This window comes from Microtus oregoni, unplaced genomic scaffold (genome assembly GCF_018167655.1).
Source record: "Microtus oregoni isolate MIOR12 unplaced genomic scaffold, Mior012 000006F_ref0000085, whole genome shotgun sequence".
Classification (NCBI taxonomy): Eukaryota; Metazoa; Chordata; class Mammalia; order Rodentia; family Cricetidae; genus Microtus; species Microtus oregoni.
The window spans coordinates 10,193,095-10,217,053 of record NW_024543065.1 but is presented as its reverse complement, the minus strand read 5'-3'; the positions used below and the strand labels follow the sequence as shown (position 1 = coordinate 10,217,053).

The following is a 23,959-nucleotide window of genomic DNA, read 5'->3' as shown; positions in this document are numbered from 1 at the left end:
TGTGCATCAAGCAGCCTGGTCATGGTAACTGCTTTCCAGCAATCCTGCACAAAACACAGAAATGTCAAGCCGAGTGGGAGTTTTAGCACAGGAAAATTATGACAGGTGGAAACTCTTTATCTGCCCATAAGTAAATATTTTCAAACCACCTGCTGAATTGAATGACATTCTTCGAGGATACGGAAATGCTTTGGGTCAAAAGTCCTAGAAGGGAAAAAAAAACCATGCTAGACGAGAAAGCAACATATTGGTATCAGCTGCAATCAAATTCTTAAGAGCAGACAAAAAGGTGAACTTTCTACAGAATGTACCTCATTTCTGTGCAATAAAAAGTTTTATTTTTTTTTAAATCAGTGAAAAGATTTTACTTAACATTTCTCCCCCTGTTTTTCTTTGACAAGGAACCTATGTAACCCTGGCTAGCATGAGACTTTCTATATAGATCAGGCCGTTTTTAAACTTTTGATGCTAATCCAATCTGTCTACAGTGTGCTAGGATTACAGGCATAAATCGAACAGGCAGCCTTTAATTCAGCCAGAAGTTCATTTGGAAGGCTGAGGAACACAAACGTAAACATTACTTGTCTGTGTTTGAATATGCATTTGTTGGTGATAAAGATATTCTGAGGATCACAGTGTCCTTTTACTTACAAAATTCCATTCAACTAAATTACCATGAGGTCTCACAATGTAAAATTTTCTAATAACAGAAGTTAAAACAAAGAATCTTATTCAGCATGCACTGTGAATTCACTTTGTATGATTCTCATTCTCATACTTTGAACCTGATGTGTTCCTTGCATCCGAACTTAGAAATTTACAATGAAAACCATCATCTACTTGCTGAAATAAGCCCTTGTGCAAGTCTTCTGAATTAATGTCCACAACCCCAGATCTCAACTGGAATCTTGGGCTATGAATCTGAATCTCATTTGACACTACACCATGTGACCAATAGATCTGCCATAAGTAGGCAGCAGTGCCCCATTCTCACTATGCCACTCCTTCCACGACGAATCTTTCACCACTTCAAGCTTTGGGGACTGTCAGCCTGCTGAACTCAGTCCCTGAAAGTCCATCATGCTAAAAACCATACTCCATCCTAGTCTCCCGTAAGACAGATACCAACACACAACACCCCATTTTGGCCACTCAGAATTCGAGGCCAAATAGCAAATATATGTTTTTGGTTTTCACATTCTACCTCCGGAAGGCTTATAGCACAACTTTGGGTGCACCTTCAGTTTCTTCCCTAGGAAACGCTTTATTACAGCTCATGCTTCATGCTCATCCACAAGAACATGTGCGTTCCATGGCTTCTCTTCTTGGCACATCTAGGTATTCTAGCTGTTAAACCTGCCAGTGCTCAGGAGGATCCTCAATGGGCCGCCCTGACTCTAAAGGCTCAATCAATGACATTCTTTTGTTCCTGAGGGAGGGAAAAATCATACAGAAGAAGTAAAGAGACAGTAGGAAATGCTGTGTGAGAATGAATGAGGACTGGGCACCCAGAGCCGACTTAATAAAATACAGATTATGTGGAAATCATCATATAATACATACTATTTCTTTGATGTTCTGGTTTCAAGAATTCAAATATAAGACTGTTCTAAACTAATGTACCAAGAATTGTCATCAAATAAAGATTTTTTTCTCATAACTAAACAACTTTAGAGGGAAAAGTATGTAATTAATTAATTCTATTTCATATGGGGAAATCATGACTATTTGGGTGTCAGGCACATGAACAAATGATTACAAATCTGAATGAAATCAGACCATGAAAGAAAAGCTGTATTTGAGGGAGATGGAAAGAGGAGAAAGAACTAAGGATGGACGGACTGGGGAAAAGACTCTATCAACAGCAGATTTATGAGAGAGGCTAGTATGCCACTGTTGATTACGGACTTTGGGAATTTCCAGCTGTATTCAGGGGGGAAAGCATTTGGTGTTTTTGCTTGGCAAACAGAGGACTGTGGCCAGGATTTCTTTTTTAACTTAATGTGAAGAGAAGTCACTTTAAGAAGTGGCAGGTCACATAAGGAATCGCCTGTATGTATCTGAAGATGACAGAAACTGCCAGGGGACAAGTAGAGTAATTAGATAGAAACGGTGGGCACAGGTCCATCCTAGCAAACACAGAGGTAATCATTACGCCCTCCTCATTATTTTAATATGATCACAGATTCTGTGCTCTTCTATTTAAATATGGTTCCAAACCATGCAACACAGTAAGAAAACAACCAAATGTTTGCTCTTTTAGTTTAAGGCTCAGAAAGTAAAACTTGGTGTGCATTAAGTGTTCTTGCAAATTATGCCCCCAAGTTAAAAATAATCGTCTCCCTATACTGCTCAAGAGAAGAGAACACATTTACAAGCCATACTTTTTCTAAAAGACTCATCCCTGAGTGAAGATAATGCTGCAAAGAAAGAGGGTACTACAGATCTAAGAGTGGTGGCCATTGTCACCTTTGTCCTTCCATTTACCCTTACAAGAGGCCCCAGTCTCAAATTTGAGTGTTTAATCCTGAAAGGGTAAAGCTGTTTCTTTGCCTAAAACTTCCTAACTCTGATGTAAACAAAAGCCCTGCTGAGATCTACCAGAAATGTAAATGTTTATCTACATTAGCGACTGCAGCCTATCTTTCAATTGTTGCTCAACTGAACATTTCCTAGAAAAGACAAAAACCCGCCTATCCTAACTCAGAAAGAAAGTGGGTTTCTATGGTATTATGATAACCAAACAGGTTAGGATAGACATGTTAACCATAATATTCAAGTGCATGTTTACTTGGTTCTCATGGTTAGGTTTCTAAGAGTTCTGAATGTGTTTCTGTTTTCTGGGTCTTTAGTCTTAATAAAAGGTCATGTATTACGAAGCCGAATGAATGCACATTACCCAGCTTTCAAGAAGACACAGCATTTCACTGACAAATGATTCCTACTAAAAACTCCAAACAAAAGCCCATCCATGGTTGAAAGACTGATAGGCAAAGTGGTTCTTGTTGACTCTGGTGAAGACCAAGGATTGGAAAAAGTAGAAGAGACCCAAGAAGGACAACCAATAAAATACAGCAATAGTGTAACAACTCAATCACCATGTTAACCCGCTAAGTCTTCCAACACTGTGTATTATCTCTCTGCCATCACTGACTGATTTCCATTGTTCGGTTACAGGACTTCTGCCCAATCAACACCCTATAATACTCACATAGAGTAATATAATTGACTACATTAGTGCTTAATAAGAAACCTTAATACAATGTCTGCTTTAGTTGGACTTTTCATTTTTTTTTTTGCTGGGTTCATTAGGAATTTTTTTTTCTCTCACACTTATAAATTTTACCAAGTCAAAGTCAAAATTCCATGCCAACATAGGAACTCTGTATTTTCCTATTGAATTACATTATAAATGCTGCCAGGCAGAGGCGACTGATTCTTTTGGTCTTTTCTCTTGCAGACTTGATAAGAGCTGACAGTTGATTTCCCAATGACGTTGCAAAGGAAGGCAGAGAGATTGAAACCGTAGCACAGACTGACTTCGCTGTTTTCTTTTGGGGTTGAGATCAGGGTAAGAAAAATAGAAAAGAGGAAGAAGGCTATAAAGAACAAAGACACTGTTAGCTCAAGGAGAAGTCCCCTGGTAGACATCAGTCCCAATTACATTCATCACAAACTCCAAGAGCGGGGAGCTAAAAGGCTCCAGAGGAAAGACCTACAGCCTATGCGTGGAAATCAAATTCTCTCAAGATCCACACAAATAATTATTTAGCATGTTAGTGGTGCACTTCCTCTCTGATTCTTTGTAAGTTCTGAAGAAGAGTAGTCACAAACCAAACTCCCTAAAGATTCAGTTCAAAGAGCACTGGCCCGCAGCTCCCAGTGAGACATTGTCTAGTGCTTCGCACCAGTCAATCACCCTAAGAAAAACTTGCAGGTGCCCTCTGGGAGAGGATTAATGCTGCATGGTAATTTTAGAAATGAACTTAGAGAAAGTAAATAAAATGTGAATGGTGACTCGGTCAAAACATGTGTTTTGCGTGCCACAATTTTAGAGTACCTATCAGGAGAATAGGCAATAGAGTTTGGAACAGCGGTATACATAAGCAGGCAGAGCAGTATAGACTAGTGTATAAGTTCTAGAGACGAGTATATTTAAAATCCAATTACTTTTCAATAAATGAAGATCCTATTACACGTTTTAAAAATTTTCAATTTAGAGAAGCATCCCTCCAACTGATTAGAAGAGCAACTCAAATCTGTGGCTGCCTTCTGGTTTCCTAGCGGTACAGGACCTGAAATAAGAATGATCTCTGGCTCATTTGGAATTTAGATGTGTACCAGCCAACTCGAATGGTGAAACACCTGAATCAGAAGTAGGTACTCGGAATGAGAGGAGACTCTAAATGTGTCCTTTATCATCTTCAAGGGTACAGTGGCAGAGCAAAAAACTTAGCTATGAAACTTTCAAATCTCCGAGAAACTTAGAACAATTGGTACCTGCTGACTGTGTGGCCTTTCCTCTCTTTCTACGGGCATCAGAGAGAAAGGAAATTAACAGGTAGTTTATCAGTGTGTTCTATAACTTTCATCATCATTCAGATTTTATAAAATGTAGGTGCTTAGATTACAACCTCCAAAAAATTGTAAAAAAAAATCTTTTCACAATGTAGGTTAAAAGGGGGGGGGTATCTTCAAGTCACCATTAAGAAAAAAGATCTTTGTATGAATTCACAAATTTGACAGCTATGCTATGAAAACTGGTTAAAAAATCAATATCCCGTGGCATTAAGCAGGCTGCTGAGGGTCTGAAGCTAGAAATTCCATGGCCTTTATACCACGAGCTTGCAAGAGTATTAGTAAAGTATGTCATTCTTTCTACTGCCTGAATGCCTTTGCTGTTAAAAGAAAAATGAAATATTTAGAAGTGATTTTTTTTTAAAACTAGTATGCACAGAGAGATGATAGAGTCAGAAAAAGAATATTGGACAAAGCAAGATTAATTTTTCAGGTGAATAATGTTTTGAGCCAAATGTAAAAGTAGCTTCTCCAGTTCACCTGAGAAGGAAAAAGGCGGCTCATGCACCACAGGAAGGAAATGCTATGCCCGTTTCTCTCCATCTGCAGGACGAAGGGAGCAGGATCCTCCTCATCCCTCCTCTAGCCTCACCCAGCCTGGCTGCTTTCACTTCCATCAAACCACTGTGTTGGTAATTTGAGAAAACTACTGAGTTTATGTAATTATAATGCTACTTATTAAAGTAAATAAGTTATGTTTAAAGCTACAAATAACTACAGTATAAACAATCTTAACGTTCACATCCAAATTCTGTGTTAATGTTGACATCTTCTCTCTTGGACAGATGAAAACTGACAGGTGATTTAGATGAACAAAAAGAATCTCATGTACGAAACAGTGAAGGACAAAAGGAACCACCACACAGTCATCTTGAAGGCTAGCGTTCACTTTGAGGCTAGCAAACATCACTTCTGCACACTCTATCCAGACAACACTCCCTAAACTTGTAGCATTACTGAGCAAAAAAAAACATCTCTTCTTGGTCTCAGATGTGCAAAAGCTTCTTTGTTAATAAAGATCGGCTTGCACAAGTTGCAGAAGTTATCATTACTCAAAACCATCTGGAAGCAAAGGTAGAGTTATGGCAATTCTGTTCGCCAGCCCACTCTGCCATTCCCGTGGCTCTGGGAATAGATTAGATCAATATTCCTCGGCATGAGAATTTTGCACTGAAATTTTCACTTGTAGCAAACAAGAAAAAAAAAGCCTTAAGCATGCCCTGTCACTTCCAGTTTGAGAGAAAATGCACTAATAAACTCTTACCCATGGGTCATGTTTGACAACAGGCAACACTATGCCAACTCTCATTAAAGACTATTCATATCACTGCCCCAAAAATTTCCCTTAAAATTACCATCTTTTGTGTCCATATAGCAGGACATCAGTTGCAAATGTGCCACTGAGTGATAGGACCTGTCACCACGGAGAATCTTCCCCATTGTTTTAGTACCAGGACAGCTGAACCTCCCAGGAGCCTAGGTTTGGTCAGCAATCAGACAGTTGACCCCCAGGGATATGGTTTAGTCTGCAGTATCTATTTTGTGGTTATCTGAACAAATAAGGAAATGTATTCCTCTATATCGATCCTCAGATAATAAGACAAGCAAAGTATCACCTGCACATATTTGATGCAGATCCTAAAATATGTTGAAACTAAGTGAAACTGACAAAAGTATCAAAAAGGGTATTTATAATGTTAGCAAAAGTGCAACCAACACACCCAAAGAGCTATGATACTTTAACACATGCATAGCACAGAACCTAAAGTAAAATGGATAACATGCAGAAATGTTTTTTATGAAAGGAAAAATATTAAATGTGTGAAATGTAAGAATTATGTTTAAATGCTATTAAAACAATGTATTTGCCACCAACTAAGGAAAACTAGGCCTCAATAAAATCATAGAATGTAATTATAAATCAAGCAACAAGGAACAGGGGCATAACTCAGTTCTTGCCTGACTGAAATTTATGTACTTCACCCTGGGTTTCATATCTAGCACTGCCAAAAATCAAATAAATGAAAGAAAAAGAGAATTACAAACACTGAAGCTCTAAGCATGACAAGTGTTTTTAATAAATAAGCAAACATTTCCATTAATAGGTATATCCTATCTGTGAAAGAGAAGGACATGGATAAAATGATCATCAGCATCCCATACATCCAGTGTGGTACCCTTCCTAAGAACTGTACGTTCTCTCTGAGTTCAAGGCCAGCCTGGTCTACAGAGTGAGTTCCAGGACATCCAAGGTTACCCAGAGAAACCCTGCCTTGAAAAAAACAAAAGTAAACAAAACAAAAAAAGAAATGTATATGTAACTCTGTGTGTTTGCTCATTATATATATATATATATATATATATATATATATATATATATATATATATTCATGTTTAACTACATGTTGTATAGTTAGGGTATACAAAAGCAGTCTAAGAGTCTAAGAGCCCTAAGCAGGTATCACTTCCTTCAGGGTTGTAGACTTACACAGGACTTGAGAGATGCGGTGAGCATGGTGCTTTTAACTTGTGAAATAACTAAAGAATGACCAAGCACATCTGGCGTCTTCAGAATTAGACTCATACAAAAGAGATAGCAATGTTGCCCAACACCAATGAATTAGACTCACACGAAAGGGGCTGAAATGTGATTGACACTAATGAATAAGCAATCATCAGTATGAAGGTATACGATATCTTTCAGAGACTAGATGTAAAAGAGTGTGATGTTGTCTTACTCTTTATTTAGTAAGAGCGTCTATCATTCCATGAACTTGTGCAGGTGATATGAGACAATGCAGCTACAAGGAAGGTTACATTGAAGACAAGAGCATATTCATCCTGCAAAGATCAATGTTTGTTTTGTTTATCATGAGCTATAGGATCTCAGCAAAGTATATAAGAGATGAGGAAGATTAGTGAATACTAAATGCTAGAGAAACTGACTTGGTAAAGGAACTCATCACTAAGAGACAAGAAACAGGGTATGCAGTCTGGCTCTGTGAGGTATTATATTGTTATGATTCTGGGAGCAATATCAACTAACCTGAACTTTAATTTCCTGTCCTCTATAGTTATTAAAGAATAATGTATGAGAATCAAGTACATCTCCAAACAATGTTCCTAACAATTATTCATCATCAAGATTATAAAATAGATTAATGCGATATGAATATATCTCATTTTTCTTTTTAGCTCCTGGACTATGGCATGTGCTATGCTTCCTGTCTGTTGTAGTTTCTGCTTGTTGTTTTCTCTTGGAAGTTTTATTGATATTTATATTCACATGTGTGAGGGTCTTTGCAAATGAGTGTGGTTGCCAAAGGAGGTTAGACAACAGTGGTTAGATCCCCTGGAGCTCAAATTGTAGGCAGTTGCGAGGCACCTGATGTGGGCACTGGGAACTGAACTTGGGTCCTCTGAAAGAGCAATTTGCTCTCTTATCCACAACGTGATCTCTCTATGCCTGTGCATGTATGTTTTACCCAATGTCTTCTCCTATCCACATGACACTAGAAACGTTCTCTCAACCTGTATTTCCCTGACTCAGAGAAGACTCATTCACGAAAGGCTCCCCTATGGCTCTGAATAGTTTTGAGTTCGGTTCCCACTAGGTTGGTCAAAAGTCTCCATGTTGAGGTTCACACAACCTCACACTGTTGTCATTTGTGTCAAGATTGCCTGATATTTGATTCAACAAAGTTCCTTGGCTTCTAAGTCTTCATGAAACTAATTCTCTTTCCCTCTCTGTATTCCATTTGTCAGCTCCTCAAAGAAACTATTAAACCATTCATGAAAAGAACAATCATCACAGAAATAAATGCCACAAGTACATGTTGCCCATGTGTACATAAGATTCCTACGGCGCCCACTGTCAAGGGTCATGTTCCCAGGATCTCTGTTCTCCCTACACTGTGTTCCTCTGACCTAAATCACTCTCTGAGATAGATAAAAAAATCATAATTTTTAATAAGGGTAATATAGATCTTGAAGTTGCCTATATTTTCTCTGAATTCACAACAGAGATGCCTGATATAGGAAGCTCTCCCTTTCCTCTAATGACTTTAGCATCTAAGATTAGAAAAAAAAAAAACCCATTCTGACTTCGTAAGATTTGATAAAAGACCAGAAATAATGAACATTTAATACAGAGATTTGCTGCTGATAATGTTTACGGTTCTACCTGTAATATTCCCTGGGACCTTGTTGTCACAACACTTGGAATAAAGCACTATAGCAGTACTTGCAGAATGTCTCAAACAAGAGGGAACATCTCTCAAGCTGGGATGAAAATTATGAGGTGATACAGAAGAAAATATAGTGCATGTTTCATCAATTAAACGTGGCAAAATCAGATTTCATTTAATGAGACAATGGTTGGACAATTAACGGATCAATTTTAAAACTAGGCTCCACTTTAATTGACATTATCAGAATTTTGCTAATGATATGGAATAGTGACCTGCAATGAAGAATACCGTGGTTTAAAAACCAATCACTTTGTCTACAGACTTGCTCAGTTCTCATAAAGGTATGCAATTTTATGAAGCAAAGCGTGTTACCTCTCACAATAAGCTGAGCAAAATTGGAGACCCCAGAACCTCGTTCTGACTGAGTTACGCAGCGGTACAAATCCTGGTCGGTTTTTGTCACTTCTTGCAATCTGAAAGAGGCAGCAAATCTTCGGTGATTGATGTTCTTTGTCTGAGCCACGGGTATGTCTTCTCCATTGCGTCTCTGCAAACAGAAACCAATCTTTAGAAACAGGTTGTTCCCCATGCCATCAATCTAAAGTATCTCAGCAAAGCAATATCTATGATAAATAATTCTGGTTACTAAACTATTCGGAAGATGGCTGCCATAGACCCACAGAATTTTACCTTTGTCATGCAATCAGGAAAAAGAGATATCAGAATCTTAAAAGGATGTATATTTGGTTCTATATTCTCAGTTTTCCATCAAGTTACTATGGCAAAATATACACATTAACAAGAAAGCTGATGGAAATGAGTCATGGACTCTTTATGGATAAAGAAGATGGTCTTTTTTGGGGGGAGGGTACTACCAAGACGTCCTGCACACACATGTGACAGTCATCCCCAGGGAGATTAAATCCATGCCATATATATTCTTATTCCAAATATATAGCATGGACTTACCATACAATGACAACAATATACTGATTAATGATTGAGAGTCAACCTTAAATCTGGGCTCATGGCAAACTACTATCTCTTAGGGATTAATGACACCCAATTTATATTTTTTAAAGAAGTAATCAAAGAAACCCTAAATGTTAAAAGCATACCTGTCAAGTTTGAAAATGAAAAAGTAGGGAATATATTTATGATATCACAGTATCTCATACAAAACCAATAAGCATAAACCATAAAGGAGATAATGGTAACTTTCAGCTAAAATAAAATTTATAACTTCTATAGGTTGAAAGACACCATAAATAAAGTGGCAGAGGACATAGACTGTGATGAGATATTTGTCAAAAAATATAACAACAAAAAGATAAACAGCTAAGATATGTAAAGATCTTCTATAGTTCAATAAGAAAACTGATAAACAACCCAGTCAAAAACTAGACAGGCAATAAAAAGATTAAAGGCATATGTACAAGAACAATGAAAGGAGCCATCAGTCCAAATTTTAAAATTGTATATGTCAAATACCAATAAATGTCAAAGAAAAGCTCTAGCCATGAGAAACAATTAATTAGGAGTTCAAGCTCATGTCTCATTGGTGAATTTCTAAGTATCCATGGGATTAAAATTACTTGGAATACTATGCCAAAGGACTACATGTAGGTAATACAGCATGGAACTACTCGTGACCTTCTTCTCTAGGAATTATTTCTAAAAATGACTGATTACTCTTTAAGAAAATGGCAAATGGAGCTAGGGTTGCAGCTTAGCTAGTAGAGTATTGGCCTAGCATTAGCAAGGCCCAGGTTTGATTCCAGTACCACATAAACTAGGCATGGAGGTACACATTTTATCCTTGCACCTGATGCTTAGAGGCAGAGGACCAGAAATTCAAGGTTATTCTAAGTTACAAAACAGAAAGAAATAAACAAGGGAATGGAATAAACAAGCAGTGGGTAATGTTCAAACCCCAGCATTTCACTTCTAGATTTCTATTTTTGGATCACTCGCATACGTGTGATTAAGAAAATATATGGGAATGTTGACTTTGGCATTATTTGGAACACTCAAAATACAGGGAGATCCAAACCTCCCAGAATTTTTGTCAATCCACAGATGCAAAGTCAACAGTTAAGGAAGTAAACTGGGAGCAGAACGGACCTAATACAGAGCACAAGGTCTGTGCTTCAGTCTCCCATGGTGCTCCTGGCGTGTCTTCACTGTGCAGACCAAAACAGTCTGTGGTCATCAGTTTTCCCATTATCAATGTGATATCATGGCTTCACGAATTTATTTGGAAAATTAACAATTATTTAGAATTTACTGTTTCCCACATCCCACTGGCTGGTAATATATGTGTATGCCTACATAGACTGGAGGGAGGGAGGAAAAGAAGGAGGGAGGGAAAAAGGAAGGGAGGGAGCATGGGGGGAAGGAGGCAAAGAAGGAGCCTTAATAAGTGGAATGTATAAGCACACAAAATACAAAATATTTACTTCTATTAAATTAGAGCACGAGTACATGAATGACCATTATATTGCTTTAAATTTCCTTCTCTTTTTTTTCCTTGGGGAAGGGTTCAAAACTAGGTTCTGATAATTTTCTATGTCTTTAATCTCACTGTTTCTTGAACCATACTTCTCAAAACATGAATATTATGAATACAATTATCTGAACAGAAGAATATATGCACATTTCTTATGCCTTTACCTTTTCATTCATGATTTCGTTAATTCCATCTTGATCCACTGATTTTAATAATAGTGTATCAATAAACCCTTCTCAGGGAACTTACATTATTTGAAAGAAATCTGAAGGGAATCACCAAATAGCAGGGGAGAAAAAGGCCCAACTAGACCTCTTTTGCCACCAAACAAAATCTTCGGTGTATCAGTTACATTTAATTGAGATGTTGACCAAAGGGACCTCATAGAGAACATGAAGGACTCAGGCTATTAATTGCTCTCCAGAAACTGAAATTAAGAACCTATTGTTAAAGACAAAACCTACCTAATTCATTAAAGACAGAAAAGTGAAGCTGATACCTAACTAGACTAGTGTTCTAGTCCTATCACTAACTGCCCACTACTATTCATGGTACTGGAAGATACTCTGAACGGTACCAGAGAATAAAGTTAAACACCAACCCAACTATAAACCCTTTGATCTACAATGGTGATGTGTCTAGCACGTTAGACACAGATTGCTGCAATAGTGGCACAAAGGTTGTGGGAGTAACCAACCACCATCTGGTTGGGTATAAGAGCTGCACCATAAGTTAGAATCCATGCCTGATGGTACCTAGGTGGCCAAAACTTAGGACTAGATAGGTCATGGACCTAGGGGGAAAACCAAATACAATTATTCTTCTAAGGTAACACAGTAGTAAAATGACTCATGATGTCATTCTGCTATACCTGAAGACCAATGTTTTTCTCAGCCAGCATTAGAGAAGCTTTCTTCTGCAGGAGATGAAAAGTAACACCAGTGGACTCACCAGTGGACAATGTGCAGAGAGTAAAAGATCTTGGAACACTAGGTCCTAAATGGGATATCTCTACCAAATCTCTAATCTCAGGACTTAAGGAGCAATTGTGGAAGAGGAGGTAGAAAGATTGTAAGAGCCAATGGGAATGGAAACACCAATGAAACAGTGCCTTCCAGACGCAGCAGTACTCAACCACCTATGAATTCACCGAGACTGTGGTAGCATGCAGAGGGCCCATGCAGGTCTAAGCCACTGTTGAGAGGGGAAGTGGATAGGAGCCTGCGTCCCTAATCCAGACACTATCTCCAATTTACAGTCCATACAGAGAAATTAGTTTCTCCCCAGAGGAGTCTCACTGGATATAGAAACCATACATAGGGAGCCCCAAGCCCCAAATATATTCAGGGGTGTTTTTTTCTCATAATAAGTTGTTGGTTTTTTATTTTGGGGGTATTTTTGTTTTGTTTTTTAAACCTTACTTGTCCTTTACTTCCCTACTGTTTTGTGTGTGTGTATTTCTCTGGAAGTGTATGTCTTTTTCATCCTTTTTTTTTATTTGTGTGTGTGTGTGTGTGTGTGTGTGTGTGTGTGTGTGTGTGTTTCTTTATGTTTTGTTTTATTCTGGTTGGTTGATTGGTTTTTATTGATATAAATATTTTTTTTTCCTAAAGAAATAGAGAAAAAGAAAGCATGAAATTATAAGGGTGAGAAGGTGGAAATGATCTTGGAGGGGATGAGGAAGAGGAAACAGTGATCAGAATATAGTGTATAAATGAATATCTATCTTCAATTTAAAAAAAAGAAAGGAAGAAAAACCAGCTTATATTCAAAAGCCCTTAAATATAAACCCTGAAAATCATCCTAAATTCTTTCTCATCCACAAGTCATATAAACAAAAACAATCATTACACATGCAAATCTTAGGTTCATTTCCTTTTCAATTAGCAGGCCATCTCCATGCAATCTTTCTAATTAGAAGACAGACACATCAGAGCGCTCCTCTCCCAGGAGCCCACCCTCTTACAGTCCTCTCATTATCCTCTGGCAAGGCTCTCAGTGTTTGCTGCCTTTATTCCTCATTGTTTCTGCAAAACAATTCCTATCTGTGTCCTGCCTCCCTGATCCTCTTGGACATGAGCACACCCCTCCATCCAAAACTCTACACTATCTTTCAGAATAGTCTGCTGGTCAAAGGCATTCCATGCACCTGGAATGTTCTCCGTAAGTACTTAATTCATACAAGACCAGCACCAAGTACCATGATATTTTCCCCATGAATTACAATTTTTTGTGTGTGGCAGTTTGAAAGAAAAATGGTCCCAAAAAGGAGTGGCATTATTAGGAGGTGTGGTTTTGTTGGAAAAGTGTGTCACCATGGGGGCGGGCTTTGTGGTCTCTTTTGCTCAAGCTTCCCTTAGTGTGCCTGTCAGTTGACTTCTTGTTGCCTGCAAACTGCAGCACTCACAGCTCCAGCATCACATCTGCCTGCACAGCCATGCTTCCCTTCATGATGATAATGAACAGAATCTCTGAAACGGTAAGGAAGCCACCCAAGTTGAATGTTTTCCTTATAAGTGTTGTCTTGGTCATGATGCCTCTTCAAAGCAATAAAAACCCTAAGACACCCTGCAATTCTTGTCTCCACATACTCAATCTCTGTTCATTTACCTTATTAAATAAACAAGCTCTACTTCAGGTCTCTCGGCCTTGGTTTCTCACCTCAATCCTATTCTACAGACTTTTGTGTTCTTATCCCTGTGGGCAATGTTATAGATGCTGCTACAAAGGTATTCACAAAAAATAATTATTAGGATGTGAAAACAAAATAAGAAACTTCCAAAGCAAAAAAAAAATAATTATTAGAGTATATTAAATGACTTTGATAATTTGAATATTTAATAACATAATACATTCTATAAATGTGATTTTACCTATATGCACTCAAATAGTCCTGAAGACAGATGTGATTTGAATAAGAATGGCTCCCACAAGTTCATATATTTGAATGCTTAGTCATCAGTAAAGGTAGTGTCACCACTTGACAATGGTACTACATGCTGTGGTAATGGTGTCTCTTCACAGCAATAAAACACTGCCTAAGACAGCAGAACTTCATGTTTTATGGCCATCAAAATTTCACTGCTAACAAACATCTTTCATTTCACAGGTATCTCAACGCAGAGGATGGGGACAGATTAAGGCCATCAAATATGAATATCATGAAGCAGCTATGTCTTATTTTAAAATTTGCTTTGATTAAAGTGCATCGATATATATCTATAAATGTTTATGTATTTAAATGACTCATAAAAAGTTATTAATTAGTACAACAGACTATCTTTTCAACTAACATAATTAGAAAAACTATTTGATCATAGATTTAGTTTGTTTTCAATAAACATGAAATAAGCACCAAATAACTGGTACTACAATAGCTACCTCTTTGGTTCTATTATTTTTAATTCCTATAAACATACTAGGATAATAGTTTCTAATTATGCGATAAAAATCAGAATCCACAAACATCAGAAATGAGACAGATAATCTATAAGTACTGGTACTAAATATCAACCAGGGTGATGACTCCAAAGCTTCTGTTTCTCGGTTTCATTAGAGCTCTGGTCCTATGATTCTCTGTTTGCTGCTTAACTTTGATCATTACATTGTTCTAAGAAAACATAATCCACTGAACTAGCTTTTCTTTCTTTACTCAGTTTCAGTAACTCATGGCATTTAAAAGTATCAACTGAGAAGATATATGGAAAAAGGCCTGAAGAGGATACCTGAGGATTTTCTGAACAAGGAGAAGCCCCACACTTGAACAGCAATATTGGCTGCACCTTATATTGCATACCGACTGTCCCAGTAACTCTCCCTGATAAGACAAATGCCTGATTTCTCAAAACAATAGTAAGCTTAGTACCAGAAGTGGTTCTGGGAACAGACTTCTACATACAGGCTTCTGGAAAGGTTCTGGATTTTCTGGAATGTGTCCTTTATCTAATTTGGATAAAACACATTGACTTTCTGTGTAGTTTTAAAGAAGAAAATGGCAATCCACAACATGGAACAGCAATAGAACTATGCTACCACTGTTAAATACGGTGTTCGCCAAATATTACACTAGAAAAGCTGAAATCACATGACTTTAGAGCTACGAAGCCATGCAATTTGTAAATAAGGAAAGCTGAATATGTCTAGGATCCCAGTGGAAACGGGGCTGGGTTGTTCTCAAAACATAGTTTTAGTTTTAGAACAGTTCTTCGACAGTCCTTAATCTTGAACACGAAAACAAACAAACAAAAACTCGTAAGGAACAACAACAGATCTAAATACAAGAGGAAGTGACAATAAAGCTCCGAAACCCCAGAGAACAAATGGCCGTGTATTTCAGAGATTCAGGGAGATTCAGGTACAAGAGGATATGACAATAAAGTCCTAAAACCCCAGAGAATAAATGACCATGTTTTTCAGTGACTCAGGTACAACAGGAAATGACAATAAAGTCCAAAAACCTTAGAGAATACATGACCATGTATTTCAATGACTCAGGAAGACTCAGATACAAGAGGAAATAATGATAGAGTCCCGAAACCCTAGAGAATAAATGACCGTGACTTCAGTGACTCAGAGAGAAGGAAGAAAGAAGTGCATGGATTTTTGAAAGGTTTTCTGAACATTCACTCATCCCAAATTTCAAGAAGCCCTAGTTCACATAAATGAGAACAATTGAGGGGCAATGAGATAGATCAGCAGAACTGACTTAAGTTCAATTTCTGACCCACATGATAGTCGAAGAGAACGAATTCATAAAGTTGCCCTCTGATTTAACATGCTAGGACACATATACTTTTTTCTTTACTTCTTGTTTTCCCTCCCTCCCTCCCTCCCTGCTTCCTTCCTTCCTTGCCTGTGTGTATGCTTACACACCACATACAGGTGTGAGATTCCCTGGAGCTGGAATTATAGATGGTTGAGAACTACCATGTGGATGCTGGGAATCGGGAATCAAACCTGGTTTCCCTGGAAGAGCAACTGAGACATCTCCTTTGCTCCCATTAAAATTCTACAGTTGAGATGAGCCTGGAGGAGAGTATGATAGGTGAAACAAGCCAGTCATGAGAAGACAAACATTGCTTCTACTTCCACAAAACATCCAGAGCAGAGGTTATTCATAGACAAGCCAAAGGGCAAGGAAACATTACCTTAGAATGGCATGACATTGTCTCATTTTAAAACTGATAAAAATCGAGGGATACATTTAAGAGCAATGTGAACATAATTAACACTATTGAATAACACACCTAAAACTAGGCAAAATTTGTGATGTTGGTTATTCTTTACCACATGAAAAATATTCATTTCAAAAAGTAAGAAGAAAATGAGTTTAAAGACATGCATAATTACTGCAAATACAAGACATATAGACTAACATTATATATTAAGAACTGTTATAGTTGGAATTAAGACTAAAATATGGCAAGCATGAATGTGAATGGCTAATGTATCCAATATCTCTATAGTTACAATGTAGTTATGGAAAAAGTAATTAAACAGGGGCTAGAGAGGTGGCTGGATGGTTAAGAACACTGGTTGCTGTTTCAGAGGACCAAGATTCAATTCCCAGCACCCACATGGCAACTTATAGTTGTCTATAAATCCATTTTCAGAGGATCCTCCACTCTCATACAGACAGACATAGAGCCAAGATACCAATGCACATAAAATAAAAATAATAAATATTTTTTAAAAAGTAATTAAACAATATACCCTTAAAAAAACAAATAATCGATAAGTGTTGTAATACCCCAGTGTTACTGAAAACCAAGAATACCTCAATCAGAATAGTGTTTTCTATTTCCATCCATTTGTATGCAAACTTTAAGAAGTCATTGTTTTTTACTGCTGAGTAGTACTCTAATATGTATATATTCCATACTTTCTTCATCCATTCTTCCATTGAAGGGCATCTCAGTTGTTTCCAGGTTCTGGCTATTACAAACAATGCTGCTATGAACATAGTTGAGCATATACTTTTGTTGTATGACAGGGCATCTCTTGGGTATATTCCCAAGAGTGGTATTACTGGGTCCAGGGGTAGGTTGATCCCGAATTTCCTGAGAAACCGCCAAACTGCTTTCCAAAGTGGTTGCACAAGTTTGCATTCCCACCAGCAATGGATGAGTGTACCCCTTTCTCCACATCCTCTCCAGCAAAGCCCGACCCAAAAAGAGGAGCATGGGATGTACTCATATTTGGTTTCTAACCATAAATAAAGGACATTGAGCCTATAAGTTGTGATCCTAGAGAAGCTAAATAAGAAGGTGAACTCAAAGAAAAACATATAGGCATCCTCCTGAATATTAACCTTCATCAGGCGGTGAAAGGAGACAGAGACCCACATTGGAGCACCAGACTGAAATCTCAAGGTCCAAACCAGGAGCAGATGGAGAGAGAGCACGAGTAAGGAACTCGGGACTGCGAGGGGTGCACCCACACACTGAGACAATGGGGATGTTCTATCGGGAACTCACCAAGGCCAGCTGGCCAGGGTCTGAAAAATCATGGGATAAAACTGGACTCGCTGAACAGGGTGGACAATGAGGACTACTGAGAACTCAAGAACGATGGCAATGGGTTTTTGATCCTACTGCATGTACTGGCTTTGTGGGAGCCTAGGAAGTTTGGATGCTCACCTTACTAGACCTGGAAGGAGGTGGGAGGTCCTTGGACTTCCCATAGGGCAGGGAACCCTGATTGCTCTTTGGGCTGACTAGGGAGGGGGGCTTGATGGGGGGAGGGAAAGGGAAATAGGAGGCGGTGACGGGGAGGAAACAGAAATCTTTAATAAATAAATAAAAATAATAAAATTAAAAAAAAATAAAACAAGAATATCCAGATTGCTGAACCCCACAGAAAAGGACACCACAAGAACACAGCCCAGAGAATCAGGTAAGCAGGGCTCATAGGGGCTCACAGAGACTGAAGAAACAAATCTGCACCCTGTATGGGTCTGAGCTAGGTCCTCTGCATACAACTTTTGGTTTTGTAGCTTGGTGTTCTTATGGGACTCCCAACAGTGAGAGTGTGGGGCCGTCTCTGATTCTTTTTACTGTATTGGGGCCTTTTCCTAATACCGTGTTTCCTCATCCAGCCTTGGTATGAGAGTTTTTGCCTATTCCTATTGTAAGTCTCTAGGTCATGTTTAGTGGATATCCATGAGAAATCTGCTCTGTTTTATTTTTAAAGGGGAATGGAAGAGGAACATATCTTTTGGTATGGGAGAGGGGAGGTGGGGATAGGGGCTTGGAGAAATTGAGGGAAAACTACAGTCAAGATGTAATGCATGAAGCAGGAATAAAAGAAAAAAAAATAATAAAAGATGCCAGGCATGGTTTTACACAGCTGTAGCACAACCACTGGGGAGGTTTAAGCAACCAAATCAGGAGTTCAAGAACACTTTCTTTTGTCTTAGCACCCAAAAGTCATTTTTAAGAACAGTTTTAGGCTCACAAAGAGTAGCGTTTGCATGCATCTTCACACACAGCCTCCTCACAGTCAGCACACTGGCAAACAGGTACATTTGTCACCAGTGATGTCCCCACTCCAAACATCATTATCACTGACTTCATCATACGTCACACTGTGTTCACTTCTGATGCTGAATATACTCTGTGTTTGTACAGACTCAGGTCTGGCAGCTCCGTTGCCATGTGAGACATCCCAGGGTCATAGTGAAGAAGACAGAGAGAGGTGTTGTATGATATTTGTAAACTGTGTGAAAATGTATCGTTGTGATGATTGGTTTAATAAAAAGCAGGATGGCCAATAGTTAGGCAAGAGAGAATAGGTGGGAATACAGGGTAGAAAGGAACTCAGGGTATGGATCAGGCTTGTGAGAGATGCCAAAGAGACACATAGGAAGTCAGACATAAATTATATAGACAAGATAATGAGCCACGTGGCAGAACAAAGATTAATAGAAATAGGTTAAGTTATAAGATATAATTTGCAAGGAACCTAAGCTAAAGGCCAAGCTTTCATAATTAATAAGTCTCCATGTCCTTTTGGTGCTCCAAAAAAAGTCTGACAAGAAAGCTTGACCACAGACAGAGAGGCTGTGGCTCCTTGATGTTGTTAATAAAGAAGTGGCCCAATATGGATAAGATGTGGATTCAAGAAGACAATCCCGATCTCGTCTGATCTTGGAAGCTAAGCAGGGTCGGGCCTGGTTAGTACTTGGATGGGAGACCGCCTGGGAATACCGGGTGCTGTAGGCTTAAAAAAAAAAAGAAAAAAAAAAAAAAAGAAAAGAAGACAATCCACTCTCGGGTGATGAAGAAGTAAAATCTACACCATTGGTTAGAATATCTCCTCCCTTCCATTTCAGGAGTATGAGCTTAGAAAGTGTGAATTCTCTGGTTTTCCTTTGAAACCTCCGGGGACAGACGAGCCCAACAACAATGACATGACCATGTCTTAACTGTCTTCTGGAGACTGAGTACATAGACAACTGACATTTGGGTCTGATCCAACAGGTATTCAATGACACTGTCCCACCAGTTTATCTTGTCATCCACCAGCTTGATGCTGTCATGCTCTGGGGACTGAAGCCTGGTCTACCATGGCCACTCTGTTTGGGGGCTTAGCATGGACAACACAGGATTTCTGCACGACGAAAAAACTCTTGTCTTCTCTACCATTCCACTTCTCTCTTCCCCAGGGTGAAATGTAGTCTCACACAATTGACAGACAAAGAGTGATTTGGGGGCTTTCAGTACCTAGATCCTTCCACTGCTCTGTCATAAGGATCCCCAGGTGACTGTCACACAAGATGACTAAGTGGCTCCTGGAGCGCAATGATCCCTCCTCTGTGACAGGAGTCCATGCACCCAGGGTATGAATGTTCTACTACAGTCTCATGCCCAAGGAAGGGTGCCCGAGTGTCAGCACTGAGAGAGCTCAAGGTCATTCAGCAGAACTATGTAGTGTAGCAATAGAGTTTGAGGCTACACGGAGCTACACTGAAACCTGGACACTGTCCCAAAATAAATAAAACACACATACAAAATCCAAGAACCATAAGTGATGAATAACATGCAATAGAGAAAACACTGAGTAAAAAAAAAATGTCTTTAAATTTGAATTTGAAAAATCAATATTAACTTTGGAGACATTTTCGAGTTGCAATTATGTGTGTGTATACATGTCTTTGTGCTTGTCTCTGTCTATGTTTCTTATGGAAAAGGACTAGCAGAGAAAATACCTCAACATGTAGATTATTACACTGATAAGCAATTTACCAATTAAAAAGGGGGAGGCATGGAAAAAGAAAGTGAACTCCTTACTGGCAATAAAAAAAAAACATGGAGGCTAACACAGAGTCCTATAGGCCACAACAGATGCTGCTTAATAATTCTGAGTCAGTCTCTCTCTCTCTCTCTCTCTCTCTCTCTCTCTCTCTCACACACACACACACACACACACACACACACACACACACAGTTTTGGCTTTTTGAGACAGCATTTCACTGTGCAGCCCAAGTTGTCCTAGAACTCACTCTGTAGACCAGACTGACCTTGAATTCACAGAGATCTACCTGCCTCTGCCTCCCAAGCTCTGGGATTAAAGGCATGTGATGCCCCATCACTGCCCAACTAAGCAAGGCATATTTTTAACTGCAAGAGTGTATAACAATATTGGAAAAAAACAGAATCACTCATCTTTGGGATGACAAAGCACAAATTTGCTATATTGAGAACAAATAAATGAACAAAGATTGCAGGAGCATCTCCTGGGCAATTCCAGATCTCATCAAATTGAAACCGGGATTAATCATCACACAGTGTGTGACAGGCATGAGTTAGAAAACATGTTACATGAAAGCAGAGAAACATGGAAGTGTGCAGAGGCAGCAAAGAAACAGCGAACAAGATAGAGAATCAGCACAAATAAATTATGTACAAAAATAACGTCATGAAATATATTATTTTGCATGCTTGTTTTAAAAATAAGCAAACCACATAATAAACATAAAAGAAGTAAAATCCAAAAGGAAGTAAAACACTTACCATTTTCAACTCAGGTAATTAAGGGCATTAAGGAATAGGAGTGTTAAGATAATGGAAGATGAGACCATTTGAACCTTTTGCTGTCACACCAGTTACTGCTTACACTGTGATCAAAGGACCAAATATGACCCTAGACCTGGCTGCAAATTCCTGGAAAATATAGAGGAAATGGAACCATGTTGACCTGAAGTTAGGGAAAGAAAGTGAGAAGACAGACCTACAGATTAAAGGGCTTGTTTGTTTTAAATCAGAGTACACAACAGTGAGCAGAGACATAATTCAATGTCATGACAGTGATGGCTCAGATGTAGTTCAATAACAGAAGACTGCTGTAGATTGTACAATGACACATGCACACATAAGCAGCTCTCTCTCTCTCTTTCTCTCTCTCTCATATATACATATGCATTTTCACATACAGTCATACACAAATAATCAGAGTAGGGAGTAGGTAGGTGACTGTTTGTAGAGACAAAACTATCAAGGATATAAATTAATTAACTCTGGATAGAATAAATGGGAAATTTACCGGGGGTTGCTGGCAATGTTTTATTCTTTACCTGTGTGGTTTCTGGTTGTCATCCCCCATCCCCTGCCACCGCCGCCAAATTTACTGGCATTTGAGGAGGATGCTCAGTAGACAAAGTGCTTGCTGCACAAGTTTGAAGAGATAATTTAATGCCCCTCCAAATTTCTGTTAAAAAAAAAAAAGCTGGGCATGGCGTAATGCACTTAGAACCCCAGCACTGGAGAGGGGACAGTCACCCTAGGCTACTCAGTGAGTTCCAGGGAAAAGACTAGGTGTCAAATCCAAGAGAGATGACTTTTGAGTCATGAGGGGTTAGATTATCCTCTGCCTCCCACAGATAAATCTACACCCAACACAAAAAGGGACACGTGTGTAAGCCCCTCCCCCATACACAATCAGAGCCATGATATTTTTTTTACTTAGACTGGCTTTCACTATGCATATTTTATTGTATTATAAAATAATCTCGTAAATATTGGATCTACTCATTGATCTGCTTTTCGGATGGAGAGAATCAACAGAGATAAATTATGTATGCAAATGTCACAATGAAATATGTTACTTTGAGTGCTAATTTTAGTACTAAGTACTTTCTAAAAATAATTTAAAAATAGGAAATTTAAAATAAAGTAGGAGAAGATGACAATTTCCCAAGGGAAGAGAGAAAGGTTTTGTCACAGTCAGATGTGATATGTATCACAGTGGTTCATTAAGGAAGGTGTGACGTGCCTGGCAGGAAAACACTCTGAAAGTTCTCTCTATACCAATTGCATGGGTGTTACCCTCAGGTATAGGATGATAACTGTTACTTGCAGACTTTGATAAGAAGAACTCTTGGAGAAGGTAAGGATTTGAAGCCTATGCCATTATCCTTCACTTACAATACTTTATGTAGTTTATATGTATATATAACCTAGGTTATATAAACTATTTTAAACACATCATTGTGTCTATAAAGAACTCTTCATAAAGAAAGCATAAATGGCAAAATGAGAAGAATAATACTCCTAAAATTGACCTATGATGAAACTTTCCCATGTTCATAGGGCATCAAGGCACACATACATCCAAACTGTTAAAATGTCAAAGGTAAAATTTCCTGATCAATGATCCATGATTAGTGACTTTATCTCAAGATCTACACGCAAGGCGCTTAATACAAAGACTTCCCAGGAAGACAGAATACAATGCAAGAACTGCAATAATTAAACAGCAGAAGAAAAAAAAAATACTGGGCTTTTTAAGGTGATGGCTATTAGCTGCTAGTAAGTACTAAGTCCCTGGGGTGGAAGAGAACTCACTGTAAAACGGGAGATTCCTAGAAGAATCACTGTTGTTTAATGAGAGGGTGAACAGAGACAATTAGAATTAAATAGCAGGCAAGATTCCATCTATCAATTTGCTTGCAGGGAGGCAGTGTGAAAGGCAAGGTCGCATCTACTCTCATTTCTTTTCTGAGACCACAGACTCAACAGCAAAGACACCAACAGTTTTAAAAGAAAAAAGAAATGTGTCTCACGGACAAGACCAGGACCATCCATGGTTTGAATCTGCCACAGCTTCAAACTGTCCTAGCAAGTCTCACTATGGTGAAAGCCAACGTCCATTAGGACATCTCACCTTTTACTCTTATTTCGGATCGTTTATAGGCAGTTACGAGAAAGAGCAAGATGAATCGGCGGTTCCAGAGGCAAGTTAGTTTAAGTCAGAAAATGAGAGGCAGACTAACAATAAAAGTCAAGCCTTGAGGTTTGGAGAATTACACCGCACAGCACTCCCATTTCCTCAGAATCTTTTAACTGCTACCTACTAGATCCAAAACCATTCGTCTTCTTTAATCCGTGCCTCCCGCAGATTTTCCCATTGGCCTGCACTGTCCAGTCTGAGTCCTTTATTGTCTGATGTCAGTACTGCCAACAGCAGCTGTTGCTACTGCCATTTCTGTCCATGTTCATGCTCCAGCCTTGCCATTCATTTTATTTATCGTCCCTCCTCACAGTGACCCTTCAGTGAGGTCTTTCTTAAACTGCTGCCCTGATTCATACAACTAGATGTTTATTTTTCTGTCTTCTAACGCAGCAGAAACAGCCACCACCCACCGATCTCCACTTCCATGGGTCTGTGTGTGCTGACTTCCTG

At 38.7% G+C, this 23,959-nt stretch overlaps 1 protein-coding gene across 13 annotated transcripts in view; it reads right to left on the bottom strand.

Annotated features, from left to right (window-relative positions):
- Positions 1-23,959, bottom strand: part of Ptprk (protein tyrosine phosphatase receptor type K) — a 525,156-nt gene that overhangs the window by 228,517 nt on the left and 272,680 nt on the right. For all 13 annotated transcript variants that reach the window (XM_041654412.1, XM_041654413.1, XM_041654400.1 and 10 more), the window contains exon 6: positions 9,141-9,315. In XM_041654412.1, coding sequence (XP_041510346.1) covers positions 9,141-9,315 — 175 coding nt within the window. The remainder of the gene's footprint in view (positions 1-9,140; positions 9,316-23,959) is intronic.